We start from the raw sequence: 23009 nt of genomic DNA, 5'->3' as shown, positions 1-23009 counted from the left end.
GTCTCCCTCTCTCTGTCTCTGTCTGTCTGTCTCTCTCTCATAGCCACCAATTTTGTAAGAAATTATTTGTTACACTGTAGTGTATTTGCTGTAACTTACAATGAGACAATATGCCAGTAAATTTGGAAAACTCAGCAGTGGCCACAGGACTGGAAAAGGTCTGTTTTCATTCCAATCCCAAAGAAAGGCAATGCCAAAGAATGCTCAAACTACCGCACAATTGCACTCATCTCACATGCTGGCAAAATAATGCTCAAAATTCTCCAAGCCAGGCTTCAACAGTATGTGAACTGTGACCTTTCAGAAGTTCAAGCTGGATTTAGAAAAGGCAGAGGAACCAGAGATCAAATTGCCAACATCTGTTGGATCATCAAAAAAGCAAGAGAGTTCCAGAAAAACATCTACTTCTGCTTTATTGACTATGCCAAAGCCTTTGACTGTGTGGATCACAATAAACTGGAAAATCTTTTCAAGAGGTGGGAATACCAGACCACCTGACCTGCCTTGTGAGAAATCCATATGCAGGTCAGGAAACAACAGTTAGAACTGGACATGGGACAACAGACTGGTTCCAAATAGGGAAAGGAGTAGGTCAAGGCTGTATATTGTCACCCTGCTTATTTAGCTTATATGCAGAGTACATCATGAGAAATGCTGGGCTGGATGAAGCACAAGCTGAAATCAAGATTGCCAGGAGAGATATCAATAACCTCAGATATGCAGATGACAACCACCCTTATGGAAAAGAAAGTGGAGAAGAACTAAAGAGCCTCTTGATGAAAGTGAAAGAGGAAAGTGAAAAGTAGGCTTAAAGCTCAACATTCAGAAAACGAAGATCATGGCATCTTGTCCCATCACTTCATGGCAAATAGATGGGGAAACAGTGGAAACAGTGGGTAGCTTTATTTTTCTGGGCTCCAAAATCATTGCAGATAGTGACTGCAGCCATGAAATTAAGAGACGCTTGCTCCTTGGAAGAAAAGTTATGACCAGCCTAGACAGCATATTATAAAGCCGAGACATTACTTTGCCAACAAAGGTCCATCTAGTCAAGGCTATGGTTTTTCCAGTAGTCATGTGTGGATATGAGAGTTGGACTATACAGAAAGCTGAGTGCCGAAGAATTGATGCTTTTGAACTGTGGTGTTGGAGAAGACTCTTGAGAGTCCCTTGGACTGCAAGGAGATCCAACCAGTCCATCCTAAAGGAAATCAGTCCTGAATAGTCATTGGAAGGACTGATGCTGAAACTGAAACTCCGATACTTTGGCCACCTGAAGAACTGACTCATTTGAAAATACCCTGATGCTGGAAAAGATTGAGGGTCGGAGGAGAAGGCGATGACAGAGGATGAGATGGTTGGATGTCATCACCGACTCAATGGATGTGAGGTTGAGTAAACTCCGGGAGTTGGTGATGGACTCCCTGTCCTGACGTGCTGCAGTCCATGGGGTCACAAAGAGTCGGACACGACTGAGCGACTGAACTTAACTGAATTGAACTGAACTGATAATGAGACTATGATTAATCACTGCATAGTAGGTTGTACTTACTGGAAAAGTGTTCCTTTCTTGGAAATGCCTCACACATCTTTTAGATAAACTGTTATTTGCTTTTAAAAAAAGAGTCTTACCCACAATTTGGAGATCCAGAATGCTTTGAAACTGCAGGGTTTTTTGTGTGTTTTTTTTTTTTTTTTTTTTGGTCATGTATCATTAGTGGCAAAACCTTATGTGATTTGATCTCATTTGAAGGCACAGCCTAACTTTTGAACTAATGTGAAACTGTTGCTAGTGTATCTTTTCCCCACTTGATTGTGAAGATAATTATATTTTGCTGCAGAAATACTCCTTCTGGATTATGTGGGTGCTGCCACAAAGTCCAGTTGGGGTATTATGAAATATGTGTTGAATATACCTTTTAAAATCTGAAAACCTTAAAAAAAGTCTTTTTAAAATCTATGAACTCCCAGATTCTGAATCGGCCCTTAGGGCTCAGGATAATGGATTATGGACCTAGGTGAATGTGCACTTAAATGGCTGTTTTCCCTCTTAGACTTGTCGACTCCTGGAGAGCTAGGCCTGTATCTAATTCATGTGTAGTCTGGGTTCTTGGCATATAATGGGCATTCAGTAAATGTCTGGTGAGAGAGTGAACTATGCCAGAAATACCAGTTAGGTAAAGGGAAACAGACTTGAGAGCAGCATCTTATTTGTTCCTGGAGCACAGACAAAACAGACTGCCTTCAGTTCATAAGAGGCTGAATTGTGTTACTTTGGGGGCACTTAAAAATGTTCAGTGTAATGAGAAATTTGGTAGCAAAATAAGAAACTCAGTGCTTGTATTGTGTCAAGCATCTCTTCTGTTTTCTTCTGTGATCCACTTGTCTCATACAACTCTAGATTTTTGACTCACAAGGAAAGCCACATGGAGTATTTGCAATTGGAAGACTACTTGGGGTGGGTAAGCAAATATGTTTTTAAATTCCTTGGTTAGAATGATTATAAAAACTTCTGATTTTTATATGATTATGTGAATGATTATAAAAACAAGTACCTTAACTAATTCATTATGAACTTATGGGTTTTTTTAAAAAAATAAAGTACAGGAGTTATGATTCAGGATTACAAAGAAAAGCAGAACATTAGAGAATTTAATTATAAAAATAGCAAACTTCAACTTTTCTGATAAACTCTAGTAAGTAAAAGTAGTTTATACTTAAACTTTTAAAGTACACTTTAAAATATTCTTTCATGCTTTAACATGAGCTGCCAAGATCCATACGAAAATTATTAGTAGGTAAGAAATACTTGTATGTCTTTGTCTCATATGGGTTAAAATAGCTGTTTCCTAACACAGCAGTATAATTGTACAGTCTACATAATGCCTTGCTTTAGTAAAAATTCTGTGGACATTTTAAGAAATGGAGAGAGGAGAATGTTTGAATTATGCAACTGTATTTTTTTCCATTTCATTTAATAAATTGGCTTGGGTACAATGACCCGTTGGTATTTTTTTATATTTGTTACTGGTACAGCTGAACTTGTAAAAAGATAACTGATAGGCTGCCTTCTGCTCAACTAACAGTGCTTTCACTATGTGATCAAGTTGTGTGAAATGTGTTAAATGAATCAAATATTCATGTTGAAAAAGAACTTAGTCAAGAAGTTAGAGTAACTGAAAGAGCACTATGCTTATATCAAACTAATTTCTGTTAAGTTGTTAGTTTCAAATTGCTTTAGTAACTTCAGTACCATTTCAGAGACTGTGATAAACAACTCCAATTGGATCTTGAGTAAAAATCAGCAGTGGTGAAATTCCTTGACCACGCCCTTCTGATGATTTTTATGTGTTTTTGTAAAGGAAGGTAGAGATGGCTTCTATGTATCTCATACACTTCTGTAACTTCCCTTCCTCCCAGAAGGGAAATTTCTTAACAGTTGGTCGAAGACAGATCTGGAAAACATAAAATGTTTAAGAAATGAATTGGGGGTTGGGGGCACGAGGGAAGAGTCCACAGTGATGCAGAGAAGGAATAGTCAGTGAAGTACTCGGAAGATCTAGGACGTGAGGAGCCTGGAAAGCTACTGGAGTAAAGCTTAAGTAAGAAGGGAGCGTCGTTAGATTCAGCGGAGAGACCTAATGAAATGCCCTTGCATGCAGTCAAAGGAGAGTGGCTTCCAGAGTCACACAGGCTTGGATTCATGTCCTAACTTTGCTTCTAATCTTAGGCAAATCGTTTAACCTAATCTCAGCTTCTTTTTGTCTTTATTTTTATTTCATTCCATTACTTTTATTATTTCCCAGTGGACTTAAGGTATGTTAAAAAGTAAACTGAGTCATACTGAAACATTTAAGATTATTTTGTTTGTTTTCCTTTTGAGCAAAAATCGATTTGGATTGGGTACTGCCAAACCAGAAGTGGTTAGGAGTTCTGGGCCACCCACCTATGGAGGCAGGGTTGAGCCTTGTATAGAGAAGAGGAAGAAAGGGAGCAAGGGTGTTATTTGATTGGCTGTAGCTTACAAGGCTGTGGTTTCTCCAGTGGTCATGTATGGATGTGAGAGTTGGACTGTAAAGAAAGCTGAGCACCGAAGAATTGATGTTTTTGAACTGTGGTGTTGGAGAAGACTCTTGAGAGTCCCTTGGACTGCAAGGAGATACAACCAGTCCATCCTAAAGGAAATCAGTCCTGAATATTCATTGGAAGGACTGATGCTGAAGCTGAAACTCTACTTTGGCCACCTGATGCGAAGAGCTGACTCATTTGAAAAGACCCTGAGGCTGGGAAAGAGTGAAGGCAGGAGGGGAAGGGGATGACAGAGGATGAGATGGTTGGATGACATCACCGACTCAATGGACATGAGTTTGAGTAAGCTCCGGGAGTTGGTGATGAACAGGGAAGCCTGGCGTGCTGCAGTCCATGGGGTCGAAAAGAGTCGGACGTGACTTAGCAACTGAACTGAACTGAGCTTACATGGTTGCCTTATTTGGTACACTGGTTAGCTGTAATTGGTTGTCCTTAGGTTTTGATTTCTTAACCTTGGGGCATTTATAGGCTTAGGTTTTGGTTTGCTTACACAGGCTGCTTACCAGGTGGCTCAGATGGTAAAGTGTCTTCCTGCAATGTGGGAGATTCGGCTTCGATCCCTGGATTGGGAAGATCCTCTGGAGAAGGAAATGGCAACCCACTCCAGTACTCTTGCCTGGAAAATTCTGTGAAGGGAGGAGCCTGGTAGGCTACAGTTCACAGGGTCTCAAAGAGTCGGACACAACTGAGCGACTTCACTTTCTTTTTCTTCAGACAGGCTGCTAAGATATTAGAATCACCTCAGTCTAATGGCTTCCTTGTTTGACTGAATTTGTCCAAGAGTTGTATTAATTGTAAATATATTCTTGGATCCATGTATGATTCACTTTTATGTATTTATATTTGCTTGCTTATTGATAATATAGAAACACCTATAAAGCAAATACCCAACTCAGGAATTTGTAAAATAACAATTGCTTTTAACTACTTGTGTGTTTCTTCCTCCTGTTTTATCATTCTGTTGCTTCAAAAAGTTTTATTGGATATGTATACACTCCTAAACAATGTATTATTTAGTTTTAGTTGCTTTTGCATTTTGTAAAAGGTATTACGCTGGTATGTGTCTTCTGGAACTTGCTTTTTTCCTCTTAGCAGTATTTTTCAGATTTGTCTATGTTGTACATACCTATAGCTCATTCATTTTTACTGCAATGTAATAATTCACTGTAAAAACAGTATAATTATCCATTTCCCTATTGGCAGGCAATTTATTGCTGTTACAGGTAATGCTGTATAAATCCAGCTCTTGAGCACATGAGTACATGTACTTAAGTTTCTTCATCTACCCAGAAGTGTAATTAAATTATCAGATTGAAAGGTACACATATCATCACCCATGTTAGATATTGCCAGATTGCTTCCCAAAGAACTGTTCCGTCAGAATATGTTATCATTTTCCCACAGCTTTGCCACCTCCTGGATGAAGGGGAAAAAAAAATTCTGTTAATCTGAGAAGTTGTTTATTTTCATTTCCCTGTTAACTTGAGGTTGAGTATCTTCTTATTTGTATATTGGCTTCTACTGGTTTTCCTGCTGTGATCTGCTATTTGTATCTTTGCACATTTTTCTTTTGGGTCATCAGTCTTTTTTATTACTAGCTTGGAGGAACTGCTTTTAAATTCTAGGTGCTGTGGATGTAAAACAGATTGACTACAAGATATTTCCCTAAGAGATGAGTTTTTTGGATTTATTGTAGAGAATTGCAGTTCAGGGTCTGTAACCTTGGCAAATCATGTGCCAGTCTCACCGGGCAAGGAAAGGAGAATCCTTTTATAGAGTTGAAAAGGAAGTTGAGTAGGCTGTAATAAACAGCCCATGGCTTTCCATTGGCTGTGTCCTTGCTGGGAAAGAAGAATGCGTCTTTCCTTGGGGGTTCTGTGATGTCACAGGGTGCAGGAGCTCCCTCTTGCTGTCTCCCAACTCTAATTAAATTTCTATTTGTTAATTCTTTACGATGCTAATCCTTTAGTTAAATTTTAGCTTGCAACTGTCCTTTCTCACTCAATCTATGTCTTTGTTTTTTATTTTTTTTCTTTCTTTTTGATGTAGAGGATAAGTTCTTCTCATCATGCACACACTGTACTTACACAACAGCTCTTGTAGCTGACCTTTCCTCCTCTCCTCTGTGCTTTTGTGTATAAAGATAATTGTTAAAAGCACACAACTCTGTGAGTGTGTGTGTGTATGCATCAGACTGTTAGACTGTTTAATAAGCCTGGAGGGTGATTCTACTTCCATTTGTTGGGAACTTTTTTTTTTTTAAGTGGCGTGTTTGATGCCTCTTTGTCTTCAGTTTTGGGGCTAGTTGCCAGGTCTGAGTCCTTAGGAGAAGCTCTACTCAATTTTCTGTTACACATATAACCAGTGGAGATGGTATACTTTAATTTCAGTGTATAATCACTTCTTTTTTTGGTCAGTAACTCAGGGAAAGTCTTATGAAAGAATGTTTTTGGTTTACTCTCTTCTCAGGTTGTTTAAATACTTCAGATTTAAATTATTTTAAATACTTTAGATAAGGCTTTTCCTTATTTATTTGTTGTTGTTATTTAGTCACTCAGTCTGTCCAACTCTTCAAAACCCCATGGACTGCAGTAACCAAGGCTTCCCTGTCCATCACCATCTCCCGGAGTTTGCTCAAACTTATGTCCATGGAGTCGGTAATACCATCCAACCATCTCATCCTCTGTTGTCTCCTTCCTGCCTTCAGTCTTTCCCAGCATCAGGGTCTTTTTCTAATGAGTCGGCTCTTTACATCAGGTGGCCAAAGTATTCGAGCTTCAGCTTCAACATCAGTCCTTCCAATGAATATTCAGGACTAATTTCCTTTAGGATGGATTAGTCGGATCTCCTTGCAGTCCAAGGGACTCAAGATTCTTCTCCAACACCACAGTTCAAAAGCATCAATTCTTCAGCGCTCAGCTGCCTTACTGGTCCAACTTCACATCCATACATGACTAGTGGAAACTAGTTTTGACTAGATGGACCTTTTTCGGCAAAGTAATGTCTCTGCTTTTTTAATATGCTGTCTAGGTTGGTCATAGCTTTTCTTCCAAGGAGCAAGCATCTTTAAATTTCATGGCTGCAGTCACCATCTGCCATGATTTTGGAGTCCAAGAAAATAAGGTCTGTCTCTGTTTCCATTGTTTCCCCATTTATTTGCCATGAAGTGATGGGACTGGATGCCATGATCTTTGTTTTTTGAATGTTGAGTTTTAAGCTGTTTCACTCTCCTCTTTCACCTTCATTGTGAGGCTATTTAGTTCCTCTTCACTTTCTGCCGTAAGGGTGGTGTTATCTGCATATCAGAGGTTTTCTACATTTCTCCTGCAATCTTGATTCCAGCTTGTGTTTCATCCAGCCCAGCATTTTGCATGATGTACTCTGCATATAAGTTAAATAAGCAAGGTGACAATATACAGCCTTGACGTCCTCCTTTCCCAATTTGGAACCAGTCTGTTGTTCCATGTCCAGTTCAAACTGTTGTTTCCTGACCTGCATATAGATTTCTCAGGAGGCAGGTCTGGTGTTCCCATCTCTTGAAGAATTTTCCACAGTTTGTTGTGATCCACAGTCAAAGTCTTTAGCATAGTCAGTGAAGCAGAAGCAGATGTTTTTCTGGAATTCTCTGCTCTTAGTCTGCCTGGCTACACCCAGTGAAGACTTTTTCATTAGTGGGTGACTATCTGACTGGTTTTCCATCTCCTGTTGTTATTTTCCATATTTTCCTTTTCCCCACATGGGATTCACAGTGCTTTATAAAATGTTTTGCCACTTCCCTTATTTCTGTACTTTATTAATAATTGTGGGTGCAAAGGACTGCAGGAGGGCAAGTAGTCTGATGACTTTGTTTTCTACCAATCAAAATAAATGCCCTAGAGACTTTGCTTCTCTGATTTTGAGCATGCTATTAGGTGTATAGTTTGAGGGAGCTACTTAATAAACTATACCTCCTGCAACAATATTGTCCTCAAGAATTCACAATTTTTGTAGCCATATATCCACAGAACCATTTCCAGTAACCAGACTGGTCACTTCTTGAGATCCTCCTCCTTCAAAGCATAATTTATTAGGATTTACCATATGCAGATGACACCACCCTTATGGCAGAAAGTGAAGAAAAACTAAAGAGCCTCTCAATGAACATGAAAGAGGAGAGTGAAAAAGTTGGCTTAAAGCTCAACATGCAGAAAACTAAGATCATGGCATCCAGTCCCATCACTTCATGGCAGATAGATGGGGAAACGGTGGAAACAGTGGCTGACTTTGTTTTTCTTGGCTCCAAAATCACTGCAGATGGTGATTGCAGCCATGAAATTAAAAGGCGCTTACTACTTGGAAGGAAAGTTATGACCAACCTAGACAGCATATGAAAAAGCAGAGACATTACTTTGTCAACAAAGGTCCGTGTAGTCAAGGCTATGGTTTTTCCAGTGGTCATGTATGGATGTGAGAGTTAGACTATAAAGAAAGCTGACTGCTGAAGAATTGATGCTTTTGAACTGTGGTGTTGGAGAAGACTCTTGAGAGTCCCTTGGACTGCAAGGAGATCCAACCAGTCCATCCTAAAGGAAATCAGTCCTGGGTGTTCACTGAAAGGACTGATGTTGAAGCTGAAACTCCCGTACTTTGGCCACCTGATGCGAAGAGCTGACTCATTTGAAAAGACCCTGATGCTGGGAAAGATTGAGGGCAGGAGGAGAAGGGAACGACAGAGGATGAGATGGTTGGATGGCATCATCGACTCAATGGACATGGGTTTGGGTGGATTCCGGGAGTTGGTGATGGACAGGGAGGCCTGGAGTACTACAGTTCATGGGGTCACAAAGAGTCAGACACGACTGACTGAACTGAACTGACCATATTAGGTTTCATCTGGGGGTATCCTTTTGCCTCTTTTTACTCTAATCAGCCCCTGGACTTGTCTGGAAGTAGTTTATAATCCACTAGTCTATTCTGCATGTAGTTTTTTTGTGGGGGGAGGTGTATTCTCAGGAATACAACAGTTGTTGGGTGAGAAGAAGACATCAACAGAAAGTCTGTTTAATCAAATTATTCTCCCTCTTTAGTGACAGAACTAATATAAATGGATTAGGTTGGGGCTCTCCGAGAAACAGAATCAGGCGTGACTTTCTTAACAGAAGAGAATCCACTTTGATCTAAGCCATTTTGTGTTCTAAACCTGGCAACAGTGCTTGCGCTTGAACAGGTCCCAGTAATTGATGATCTGAGGGAACATATGGAGAAGGAAAATGGCAACTCACTCTGGTATTTTTGCCTGGAGCGTTCCATGGACAGAGAAGCCTGGAGGGCTGTGTAGTCCACGGGGTCACAAGAGTCAGACACTTAGTGACTAAACCAAGGGAACGAAAGAATGTCAGGCAGGAGAAGTAGCAATAGCAAAGATAATATGTCAGTTGTAAGGACTCCCAGTTTTGTTTCAGTGGTGAAGATTAGCCCGAAGGGCTCGAGATCAACTGGAACCTAAGGGATGATGATGTTGACCTTTTCTGAACCTTGTGACTTTAGTCAACTAAAGTTTAGTCTCTGTAGACCAGCCAGGCCCCTTCATGAATCTGCATGAACCCTTAGCTTAAAACTGCCTTAGTTTTGCTGCTGGGGAGATAACTGCTTAGGGGAAGATCCCCTGCGCTCTCCTTACCTGCTGTAAGTAGTAAATCCTTCCTTCCAGTTTTTAAGGTGGTTGTGTCTTTTGGCGCAACACCCACCAGGAGGTGAATACGGTTTTCAGGTAACACTAATAAGTTTTCATTAAAGAGCGAAAAGTTAGTTCTTGTTTTTAGCAACAGGCTTGAAAGGCAGGGAACGCTGCTGTGATATTTTTCAGACATGAAAATTTTGTGGTTGTCCTTTAGCAGAAGAAAAGTAATTTTCACTCTATCCTTCTGAGCTCTTGGCTGAGATATCCTGTAATAAAGATGAACAGGAGGAAAACATAGAAGTCTAATGTGAGATACCCAGGAAAAGATGAGTAACTCCCTGAGGAACCCAAGCCACCAGCTTAAATACCATCTTCAGCCAAAGACAGAAGGAAGTTTGAGAGGTTAGGGCTGGAAGCCAGTCTTGAGAGGTTCCTAGGAAAAGCAAGGGTGAGGTTTGATGTACAGATTTAAGACCTTGCCTTCTCCAGTGATAAGACTTTTGTCATTTGGAGTCATCCCTCACTTATGGCACCAAGAAGTACTCTTAAAACGGGAGATTCCCTTCATAGATGTTGCTTTCCATTTCAAAGGGGGTAACTTCGGCTCTTGTTTTAATCCTGCTGCCCAAGAGGCATATTATGGGGTGGCATATTTTGCTACCCTTCACTGGGCACATGCATCACAAGGGTTCTGATTTTGCTGTTTGGAAATTTTCTCAGAAAGTCCATTGCCTTACAATTTCCCCCTTATTTTCTGTTATGCCTTAAACTTATGCTTAAACTTAGCTGAAGTTTAAGTTTTCTATTAAATAGAACATGAAGTTTTCTATTATGCTTAAACTTAGCTGAAGTCATTGGACATGAGACTTGAGAATTCAGAATTCCGTATGAGGACATAGAGTCAGGTAAAGACAAGTCTGTTTGAAAGTTCCTTAAATATAGAAAAAGGTCTGTAAGTGGTGGTGAAACATAGAATAAGGGAGTTTTTTCTTTTTTTTCTTAAAGGGAGAGACTTGAGTGTGTAACCCCTAATGGAAAGGATGCAGTTGAAAGTGAAATGCTCCCCACAGGTTGTTTGTTGAATGAAATGAGGGTGTGTAACTTTACAGTAGACACACTAGCTTTCAATACTGAATACACTACTCAATTGTAGCTTCACTAGTAGCGACATAAACATTAAGTTCATTCCAATGTTTTGTAATATGACGTTTAGTCTCACCTAAGAGTATTCTTGCCAAATACATTGAGCTTGAATATCATCTAGCCTGTAGATCTAACTTCCTTCCAATTCATAGATATTACAGAGGATAGAGAAGTGATACCATGAAGAAGTAAACAGAATGTGAGATGTTCTACAGGGTAGGTCTCTCCAATAACTCTATTAGAGAAAAAAGAAAGCAGGAGATGGATTTTTCTAGATGGAGAGATTTAAGAGATATAACTAAATGTATTATAGAGTCCTGAGTTGGACTTGATTTGAACAACTCTGATATCAAAGACATTGGGTGATAATGGGGGAAATTTGAAAATGAACTGGGTATTAACTACTAGATAATTGTTAATATGGGAGGTTTGTTAATGGTATTGTAGTTTAGTAGAAAAATGTCTTGATATTTTTGGAAATGTGTACTGAAATATTTTAAAGTAGCTTGATGTCTGTTTTTTAAAAAATTTATGGAAGTATAAAAATTTATATTTGATTTATAATGTGTTACTTTCTGCTGTGTAGCACAGTGACTCAGTTATACACAAATGTATATATTGTTTTTCATATTCTTTCCCATTATAGTTTCTCACGGGGTATTGAATATAGTTCCCTATGCGATTATAGTAGGACCTTGTTGTTTATCCATATATAGTTTGTGTCTGCTAATCCCTAACTCCCAATCCATCCTACCCACCCCTCTCCCGTTTGGCAGCCACAGGTCTGTTCTCCTTGTCTGAAAGTCTGTTTTTGTTTTGTATTAATAGATAAGTTCATTTGTGTCATATTTTAGATTCCATATGTAAGTGATATCTTATGGTATTTGTCTTTCTCTGTCCGACTTATTTCACTTAGTATGACCATCTCTGGGTCTATCCATGTTGCTGCAAATGGCATTACTTTATTCTTTTTTTGGCCGAGTAGTATTCCGTTATATATATGCAGCATATTTTCCTCATCCGTTGATGTCTGTGCTTGACTTTAAAATGCTTCAGCAAAAGGAACAAAAGTTGGGACAAACACAGTAACAGTGTTAACAATTTGTAAACCTTCATGGTGGACGTTATGGATGTCCATTATACAGACTTCTCTACCTCTTTCTGTGTTTGAAATTTGTCTAAATAAAAAGACAAAAACAATTGAGGAAAGTAAGAGGTTCATGAACTAGGTGAAAAGGGATAATCAGAAGTGTAAGGTTACTAAAAAGATAGGGATAGCTAGGATTTAAATCTCAGGGGGAAGAATTGACCCAGAGGACAGAAAACTCAGCTCCTCTATCATGAAGAGGGCCTTTTATTATGGAAGCTCCTTCTGTTAAGGAAGGAAACTCCTTCTTCTGTTAAGCTTCTATTAAAGAAGCTCCTCTTTGATTCTATTATGAGAATCATTGATACTGAGCAGACGCGATGGGTAAAAAGCTGCATGGAGTAGCCGGCTAAATAGCTAACTTGCTTATATGAACTTGTAGTAGAACTACGGGATGTGCCCTCCGCCATTTGACTTTACAATCAGTGTTTGGTAGTTTGAGCGCTGGCTGAAAGAAAGTAGGGTGTTGGGTTTGTCAAAGGTGTGATTTTTGTCTGTTGAATGGGACCTAGTAGAAGGGCAGGGGAAACTAGGGTGCTGGCAGAGTTGTCCATGAAGTGCTGGACCTGGAATCTAGCCTGAGTGAGAAGGAAAGTGCAACTTGAAACTCGAAGATGAGAAAGTTCATAGCGATTGCAGTCAGCCATGCTCTGTCATGTACTTTAAAGCTGCTGAGAGACTAGATCTTAAATATTCTCTCCATAAAATAGAAATGGTAATTATGTGATGTGAGAGAGGTGTGAATGCTTTGGTGGTGATCATATTGCAAATATAAAAATATCAAATCACGTTGTACATCTTAGATGCACACAAGGGGTAAGGGGGTCCAGTTGGGTGCATGTGTGCTATCAGTGAAGGTTGTTTTGAGAAGGAACATTTGAATCGAGATAAAGGTGCAAGGAATGAAAATATCAGGGGCAGAGGCTTCCAGGCAGAGGTAAGAGCAAGTGCCGAGACTGAAGCTGGAGCTTGCTTGGTGTGCTCACTAAGAACGTTTTCTAATATTAAGAAGGCTTTTGAGTGTCTGGACCAGAGAGAGAGGGGGAAGAGGGAGCAGAGATATGATGTTAGAAGGATGTATAACAGATTGTGTAAGGCTCTGCATTGATGTTGTTGTTTAGTCACTAAGTTGTGTCCAACTCTTTGTGACCCCATGGACTGTCTCCCACCAGGCTGCTCTGTCCATTGGATTTCCCAAGCAAGGACACTGGAGCAGGTTGCCATTTCCTTCTCCAGGGAATCTTTCTGACCCAGGGATTGAGCTTGCATCCCCTGCATTGCAGGCAGATTCTCTACTGCTGAGCCTCCAGGGAAGCGTAAAGCTTTGTAGGTCAAGATAAACAGACTTTACATTTGAGTGGAGTGAAAAGCTATTGTAGAATTTCAAGCAGAAGAGTGACTTGTATTTTCAAAGGATCACTGGTTGCTATGTTTAGAATAGACCAGAGAGAGGGCAAGGGCGATAGGAAGGAGACCCGGGGAATGATAGTGGTGACTTCTGCCAAGGTAGTCAGAGTAGGGTAATCAGAGTTGGTCAAATCCTGGATATTTTTTGAAGGAATGCCTGACCTGATTTGCTGGTGGATTAGAGGTAGGATATAAAAGAAACAGAACAGAGAAGTTAAGGATGGCTCCCAGATTTTTGGCTTAAACAATTGAAAGGACAGAATTGCCATTTACAGTGATGAGAAAGGTGTGGGGTTCACTTTTGAAGTAAGTTGAGGTGCCTTTTAGGCATCTAGGTCCAAATGTCTCTTGGTACCTTTGGAACTGTTGTATTTCTCACTGGACTCAGTTCTAGTACTAATTGTCTATAGTTTAGTCTTGAATACTACTAATCAAGGTGTCTCTTCCATCCTCTCATCCCATTCCTCCATAAAATCCTTTAGTAAATAATCTAGATCTCTATTTACTAAGCCATTTTAAGTTCTAGTAATAATGTTTGCATTTGAGATTCAGAAGGACCAATTATATGTCAGTATTTAAAAAGTAGATTAATATGTAAATGGAGAAGTGAATCAGTCTTTCTCTTTCTCTTGTGTACAGGGCTTTCATTTGTTAATTTCTGCCGTGAGGAAATTCAAGGATGAGTGAGCTGGAACAGCTGAGGCAGGAAGCTGAGCAGCTTCGGAATCAGATCCAGGTAAGAGCAAACTTCTTCATTTTGAAATTTTATTCACACTTTCATGAACTACTAGTGATGAACAAAATTTGAATAATAGTTTACATATACTAAATAATTTTTGAAATGAGAAATGGTCAGTTTGTTTTTATCATGTCTCTAAAGAACACTCCAAAAGTCATTTCTAACAGATACCTATGTGGACCAGTGACCTTTCTGTCCCTAAGAAGCTAATATTGTACATGTAATCCCTGCTGACATCATCCTCTTCTACTCACACGCCTGGAATCACAGAATTGATGCTTTTGAACTGTGGTGCTGGAGAAGACTCTTGAGAGTCCCTTGGATTTGCAAGGAGATCAAACCAGTCAATCCTAAAGAAAATCAACCCTGAATATTCATTGGAAGGACTGATGCTGAAGCTGAAACTCCAGTATTTTGGCCACCTGATGCGAAGAGCTAACTCATTAGAAAAGGCCCTGATGCTGGGAAAGATTGAAGGCAGACGGAGAAGGGGATGACAGAAGATGAGATGGTTGGATGGCATCATCAACTCAATGGACATGAGTTTGAGCAAGCTCCAGGGCATGGTAAAGGACAGGGAAGCCTGGCGTGCTGCAGTCCATGGGGTCTCAAGGAGTTGGACAGACTGAACAACAGCAATACAATGAGGAAGATATTGTATTGTAATATACTAGAAAATTAATCTCTAAAACGTTAGATTGCAGAAAAACATTAAAAATAATTAGTGGCATAATGCTGCTTCTAAGTCGCTTTAGTTGTGTCCAGCTCTTTGTGACCCCATGGGCTGTAGCCCTTCAGGCTCCCCTGTCCATGGGATTCTCCAGGCAAGAATACTGGAGTGGGTTCCGTTTCCTTCTCCAGAGGATCTTTCCAACCCAGGGATCAAACCTGTGTCTCTTTTGTCTCCTGCATCGTCTGGTGAGTTCTTTATCACTTGCGCCACTTGGGAAGTCCAGTGGCATAATAAAGACATGTCTGTCTTCTTTACTCTTGGAAATCAACTCTAAACAGTAAAGAGCATGAGGAACAAATACAACTTCATCTTTAACAAAATTTAAAAACACTTAAAACTTCAGACCCTAATAGAAGGGGGGGGAGTTATCAAATATCAGGGTATGGACAGGCTCTAAAAGGAGAATTCTGAGGCTGTAAATCTTATATTCCCATAGGGACAACATCATTCCTTTCTTTTGGAACAATGGAAATGTGCTTCTCTAGACTGAGGAATAGCAAGGAAGGCAGAGATAAGAATGAAAGGGTATAGATATGCCATCTTTTAGGAAGCCCCTTGGTGAGCAGGGTAGAGGAGAGACTAAATTGTGTGTAGTGTGGTGCTACCTACTTCTTTTCACAGGGAAAAGTAAGGGTTAAACAACTTATAAATGAAGAACCTCATTATGAAGCAGGGAGAATCCAAGTTATTAGTAACTTGGAACACTCCTGTGATCCTCCAGTATGAGAGATATGAATCTTTTGCAGCAGTAATTTCAGAATTACTTATCTAATTTAAAAGTGAAGATTTTTTTTTCTTCTCATCCAAAAGTGAAGATTTAAAATAAAAAAAAAAGGAACAATTATAGGATCTATGCAGAGGTATTACAGGAAGGAGAGAAAGGGAGTAGGAAAAACAAGGGATGGGTAAAGAACAGTCAGCAGAAAAATGTTGAGATGAGTGAATTAAAACTATAACCAGTCTTCAGTTCAGTTCAGTTGCTCAGTAGTATCCGACTCTGCGACCCTGTGGAGCGCAGCACGCCAGGCCTCCCTGTCCATCACCAACTCCCGGAGTTTACCCAAGCTCATGTCCACTGAGTCGGTGATGCCTGCGACCATCTCATCCTCTGTCGTCCCCTTCTCCTCCTGCCTTCACTCTTTGCCAGCATCAGGGTCTTTTCCAATGAGTCAGTTCTTTGCATCAGGTGGCCAAAGTATTGGAGTTTCAGCTTCAACATCAGTCCTTCCAATGAACACTCAGGACTGATCTCCTTTAGGATGGACTGGTTGGATCTCCTTGCAGTCCAAGGGACTCACAAGAGTCTTCTCCGACACTGCAGTTCAAAAGCATCAATTCTTTGGTGCTCAGCTTTCTTTATAGTCCATCTCTCACATCCATACATCACTGCTGGAAAAACCATAGCCTTGATGAGATGGACCTTTATTGGCAAAGTAATATTTCTGCTTTTTGATATGCTGTCTAGGTTGGTCATGACTTTCCTTCCAAGGAGCAACCAGTCTTATTCCCAGGAATTCAGGAAGCTAATGATTTAGATGTGAATGAGAACTCTGAATGGATACCTTAGGTATCCAAACAAAGCTGTCAAAGGGGGATTTATTTTGCCTGGGATGATCAGAGAAGGCTTCATAGGCTAATCTCTTAGTTGGATGTTGCTGCCACCACCAGAATGGATTCTTCAGCATCTCTTTATCTCACTTGTTCCAGATCCTGAACAGGAATGACTGATTGGCCAAGCACATTGGTCATGTGGTCATCTCATTTTAAAAAATTCTGTTCTCTGTATCTATAAGCTTGGGTGTTTTTTGTTTGTTTGTTTGATTGCGCATGTGAGATTGTATGGTATTTGTCTTTCTCTGTCTGACATATTTCTGTTTTAGTGTAATGCCCTCAGAGTCCATCCACGTTGTCAGCACAGGTGGCAAGATATTCTTTTTTATGGCTGAGTGACATTCCACTGTGTTTATGTGTGTGTGTCCCCTTTCATCTGTCAACAGATACATGGGTGTTTCCATATCTTGATTATTATAAATAATCCTGCAGGGAACATGGGGGTGAGTATATCTTTTTAAGTTAAGGTGTTTGTTTTCTTTAGATACATACCCTGAAGTGGAACTGCTAGATAATATGGTGGTTCTTTTTCTAAATTTTCTGAGGAACCTATATACTAATATACTGTTTTCCATAGTGGCTGCACCAATTTACATTCCCACTAACAGCACTCAAGTTTCCCTTTTCTCCACATCCTCACAGATACTTGTTATTCTGTCTCTCTTTTAAAAACTTTTTTTGAGTTTTCCTCTTTTTCGTTTTATTTTTTTAATTTTTATATTTTGGCTGTACTATATGCAGCATGTGGGCTCTTAGTTCCCCAGTCAGGGGTAGAACCCATGCTCCCTGCATGGGAAGCACAAAGTCTTAACCTCTGGACCACTAGGGAAGTCCTTGTCCTCTTTTTGATGATAGCCATTCTGACAGATGTGAGATACTATCTCATTGTGGTTTTTATTTTCATTGCCCTGATGATCAGTGATCTGAGCAAGTTTTCACGTATCTGTTGACCCATCTATATGTCTTTTTTGGAAAAATGGTATAAGATAGTGGTCCAGCTTCATTCTTTTGCATGTAGCTGTCCAGTTTTCCCGACACCACTTTTTGAAGAAACCGTCTTTTCCCCACTGTATATTCTTGGCTCCTCAGTTGTGAATTAATTGATCATATCTGTGTGGGTGTGTTTTTGTGCTCCCTATTCTGTTCCGTTCATCTGTGTGTCTGCTTTGTGTCAGTATCATATTATTTTGATTACTATAGATTTGTAATATGTTAATGCTTGGAAATCAAGGCATGTGATACCTCCATCTTTGTTCTTTCTCAAGACTGCATTTGGCTGTTTGGGGTCTTTTCTGGTTTTATACAAATCTTAGGATTATTTGTTCTGTTTCTTTGAAAAATGGTATTGGGATTTTGATAGGGATTGCATTGAATCTAGATTGTTTAGGGTATGGACATGTTAACAGTATTCTTCCAATCCATTGAGTACAGAATATCTTTTCATTTATCTGTGTCGTCTTCATTTTCTTTCATCAGTGTCTTAGTTTTCGGTGTACAGGTCTTTTGTGTGCTCAGTCGTGTCCGACTCTTTGTCACCCCGTGAACTGTAGCCTGCCAGGCTCCTCTGTCCATGGGATTTCCCAGGCAAGAATACTGGAGTGGGTTGCCATTTCCTACTCCAGGGGATCTTCCCGACCCAGGGATCGAACCTGCATCTCCTGCACATCCTGCATTGGCAGCCAGATTCTTTACCATTGCACCCTCTGGGAAGCCCACGGGTCTTTTACCTTCTTGGATAAATTTATTTCTAGGTGATTTATCCTGTTTGATGTAATTGTAAATGGGATTGTTTTCTTAATTTCTCTTTCTGATAGCTCATTATTAGTGTATACAAATGCAGCAGATTTCTATATACTTATTTTGTATGTTTCTGTATAATTGTATGTTTTGTATATATTATATATACATTGTATATTGTATATACATTATATTGTATAAATATATACTGTATATATTGCATATATATTTCTATATATATGCAAGTTTACCAAATTCCTTTATTAGTTCTCAGTTTTTGATTGAGTCGTTAGTGTTTTCTGTATGTAATATCATGTTATTTGCAAATAGTGATAGTTTTACTTCTTCCTATCACATTTTAATGCCCTTTGTTTTATTTCTGTTTGGACTTGCAGTACTATGCTGAATCAAAGTGGCAAGAGTGGGCATCTGTGTCTTGCTCCTGATGTTAGAGGAAAAGCTTTAAGCTTTTCACCATTCAGTATGATGTTATATATGTTTGATGTTACATATGTTTGGTGTTATATATGTCATATTTATCATGTTGAGGTACATTGCATCTGTGTCCACTTTGTTAAGAGGTTTTTTCTTTTAACCATAAGTGGATATTGAATTTTGTCAAAAGCTTTTTCTGCATGTGTTGAGATAACTGTATGATATTTATCCTTCATTTTGTTAATGTGGTTATATCACATTGATTTGTGGGTGTTGAACTGTACCTACATCCCTTGAATAAATCCCATGTGATCATGGTGTATGATCCTTTTGATGTATTGTTGAATTTTTTTTGCTAATATTTTGTTGAGGATTTTTGAATCTATATTCATCATGGATGTCAGCGTGCAGTTTTCATTTCTTGTGATGTTCTTGTCTGAAGTGCTTGGCCAGTTATTTGGTCACATGTGAATTTTATTTAGTTCTCATAGCGACCCTGTGAGGTAGATGAAGAGGTCCTTCTTCATTTCCTAGTTGAGGAAGCTGAGCCTCAGTGAGATTAAGTAACTTGTGAAGGTAACATGACTTTGAAGTGGTAGATCCAGGGCTCAAACCAGGTGTATTTTGGTTCCAGAACTGGTGCCGTGGGCACCACATGGACCTGCCTGTAGACCCACTCTAGGGTCTCTATATGGCAGTGGTCCTGCCATACGACCACTGTAGACCCAGCGGGTCTAACTTCTGGCTTTGTAGCCTGGGCTGCGGCCACATGAATTTGTTGTCATTCCCTGAGCATTCCCTTTTCTACTTTCTTGCTTTTTTCCAGATCTTTTACTTTGCCTGGAATTACACTTCCTCTGCTCTGATTTTGCTCCTGGTACTTCTGTTCATTGAATCCTACTCTTCCTCTAAAAAGCCGCCTCAAAGTCCTCCACTTGTAATTCTTTTGCTTTTGCTGGAAGGCAGCATGGCCTGATGGAAAAGTGCATGGATTCTGTCTTTTAATTATTTTGTGGTCAGGACACATGTACAGATTTTTTGATGCTCAGCATCTTTGCTGTAAAGAATGAATGCTAAAGCCTGCTATATAGGTTTATGGAGGAGAATGAAACAAAATGACGAGCAAAGGACTTAGACCAGTGCCAGTAAGTGGCAGTTCTTTGTACAGCTTTTTAGATTTGTGTTTTAGGGTTGATTGCAGCTTGCTTTGTATTATAGTTCCTTGTGCATGTTTGCCTCCACTACCTGTGTCTGACTGGAAAATTCTGTGTCTTAATCATCTTTATATCTCACCAGCATCCAAGTAGAATGTCATGAGCATATAGCTCACTGAATCATCTTACGTGATTTCAAGTAACCACATGTATGTAAAATACCACATACTTTTCAGTTTAATCATGTCATACTATAATTAAAAATCCTTTCTTCCTTCTTTCCTTTTTTTCTCTCTTAATTCCAGAAATATAACTTAACTGTATATTTAACTAAGGTATAAACACATGACATAATAGAAATGTGTGCTATTTGGTACAATACATGATTCATTAAACATTTTTGCGTTTTATATTTGAGTATCATTGATTAACCATGATTCATTTTAAATTGAAAAAAATAGAAAAAACATAGATTTTCTTTTGTAATTTCTGCTTGTTTGATTTGGAGTGAGAAGCACCAATTTTCTCTTACTTTGCACAAAGATGTTAATATCAGAGCTTGCATTTCTTAAGGTGGACAGTAAGAAATTCATCTGTTAATTGGGGATGATTCCCTTATATTCCGTTTTATAGTGAATATAACTTTATTAGACTAAGTTCAATCATGTTCACTTACAGTGTTTTAATTGTGTTGTTAATATTAAGGTTAGCTCTGTGAGGGCAGGGATTTTGGGTCTGCTGCTGTTTCCATGGTGCCTAGAGTAGTGTGTACAACAGACATTTTTTTATTGAATGACTGAATTAAGAAAAATAACCTAAACAATGACAGTTCATTTTCATAAAGCTTAAAATCAGAGAGCTCTTTTTTATAGACTTTAGTCTTCAACTGCACCATTTTTGGACATGGCTCAGGCCATCTCTGTCATTTCTGGAAGTTCTTTCATTGTAGGAGAGTGGGCTAAATTGTTCCCTGCCAAATCAGGTTTCTAAACCCACAGTTAGACTGAGAATGAGAGAATGAAATCATATGTGTGTGTAACTACTTATGAACACCCTCATATAGAAATATTCTAAGTGTTTATAAATAGGTCAAAGGCTACCAAAAAGATCGTATATCCATTTAGCCTTTGTTGCAGGCAGTGGCTGGCATTTTTCCCCTGAATGAATGGAATAGGTTGTCCTTTGGGGACATTAATTCAACAAATAGTGCCTGCAAAGCACAGTGGGGAAAAATAAGAGTTGAAGATAATACTACCCTAACCTTTAGGAGAAAATGTTTGGAACAAATCTAGTGGGAAAAAATGAATTGTGCTTCCCATGTATATGGGGCTTCCCTGATAAAGAAAGCTGGTAAAGAATCTGCTTGCAATGCAGGAGACCTCAGTTCTATTCCTGGGTGGGGAAGATCTGCTGGAGAAGGGATAGACTACCCACTCCTGTATTCTTAGGCTTCCCTGTGGCTTAGCTGATAAAGAATCCACCTGCAATGTGGGAGACCTGGGTTCAATCCCAGGGTTGGGAAGATCCCCTGGAGAAGGGAAAGGCTACCCACTCCAGAATTCTGGCCTGGAGAATTCCGGCCTGGAGAATTCCAGGGAATATCCATGGGGTTGCAAAGAGTTGGACACACTGAGTGACTTTCACTTTCTCTTTCCCATGTATATGAATCTTCTAAATTTATTATTAACTGATAAACTTGATTTAAAACATTTTGTGTGTGTGTGTGTTAGTTACTTAGTCGTGTCCAAATCTTTGCAACCCCATAGACTGCAGCCTACCGGGCCCCTCCATCCATGGGATTCTCCAGGCAAGTACACGGGAGTGGGCTGCCATTCCATTTCCAAAAGGAGCTATAGAAAGAAAGTGATGTCGCTCAGTCGTGTCCGACTCTTTGCGACCCCATGGACTGTAGCCAACCAGGCTCCTTCATCCATGGAATTTTCCAGGCAAGAATACTGGAGTGGGTTGCCATTTCCCTCTCCATTAAAACATTATATTGGTTATTAAACATGTCCTTTGCTTGCTTTTACTTACTTTGTTACATTGATTTTTGTTTCATTTTCTTCCTTTTAATAATTCTTTTCAGTTTGTGTAAAACTTTAAGGTCTCTTTGAAAGGCTACCCCGTAATACTTAAGCATAAATACCTGATAACCTGTAGAGAATTTGCTTTTAATATAAAAATATAGATGTGACATTATATAAAAAGTTATTTTCCTGACATGTCATATCTTTTTATCATGTTAGAGCTAAAGTATTTTATTTCTAATAGCATTTGTATATAGTATACTTACAAAATATTTTAAAGAAGTGTTATATTTTTTAATTAAATTTTTTAATTGAGGTGTAGTTGTATGGTATTTTGTTTCAGATGTATAGTATAGTGATTCATAACTTTTAAAGGTTATATTCTATTTATAATTATTATAAAATATTGGTTCTATTCCTTGTGTTGTACAATACATCCTTGTAACTTATTTATTTTATACATAGTAGTTTACACCTCTTAATTTCCTGCACGTTTCTTGTCCCTCTATCCTTTCTTCTCCCCACTCAGTTCAGTTCAGTTACTCAGTCGTGTCCGACTCTTTGTGACCCTGTGGACTGCAGCACGCTAGGCCTTCCTGTCCATCACCAACTCCCGGAGTTTACCCAAACTCATGTTCATTGAGTTGGTGATGCCATCCAACCATCTCATCTTCTGTCATCCCCTTCTCCTCACGCCTTCAGTCTTTCCCAGGGTCTTTTCAAATGAGTCAGTTCTTCACATCAGGTGGCCAAAGTATTGAAGTTTCAGTTTCAGCATCAGTCCTTCCAAAGAATATTCAGGACTGATTTCCTTTACAATTGACTGGTTTAATCTCCTTGCAGTCCAAGGGACTCTCAAGAGTCTTCTCCAACACCACAGTTCAAAAGCATCAGTTCTTTGGCACTCAGCTTTCTTTATAGTCCAACTCTCACATCCACACATGACTACTGGAAAAACCACAGCCTTGACTAGACGGACATTTGTTGGCAAATAGTAATGTCTCTGCTTTTTAACATGCTGTCTAGGTTGGTCATAACTTGCCATCTAAGGAGTAAGCATCTTTTAATTTCATGGCTGCAGACACCATCTGCAGTGATTTTGGAGCCCAAAAATAAAGTGTGCTACTG

At 39.3% G+C, this 23009-nt stretch overlaps 1 protein-coding gene across 1 annotated transcript in view; it reads left to right on the top strand.

Annotated features, from left to right (window-relative positions):
* Positions 1-23009, top strand: part of GNB4 (G protein subunit beta 4) — a 67813-nt gene that overhangs the window by 18279 nt on the left and 26525 nt on the right. Inside the window, exon 2 of the mRNA XM_043875404.1 lies at positions 14085-14181. Within this exon, the coding sequence (XP_043731339.1) occupies positions 14125-14181 (57 nt within the window). The 5' untranslated portion in view covers positions 14085-14124. The remainder of the gene's footprint in view (positions 1-14084; positions 14182-23009) is intronic.

The sequence above is a fragment of the Cervus elaphus genome, chromosome 19 (genome assembly GCF_910594005.1).
Source record: "Cervus elaphus chromosome 19, mCerEla1.1, whole genome shotgun sequence".
NCBI classification, from domain to species: Eukaryota; Metazoa; Chordata; class Mammalia; order Artiodactyla; family Cervidae; genus Cervus; species Cervus elaphus.
Note: the sequence above shows the minus strand (reverse complement) of the source record. Positions and strands in the feature narration are given on the sequence as shown.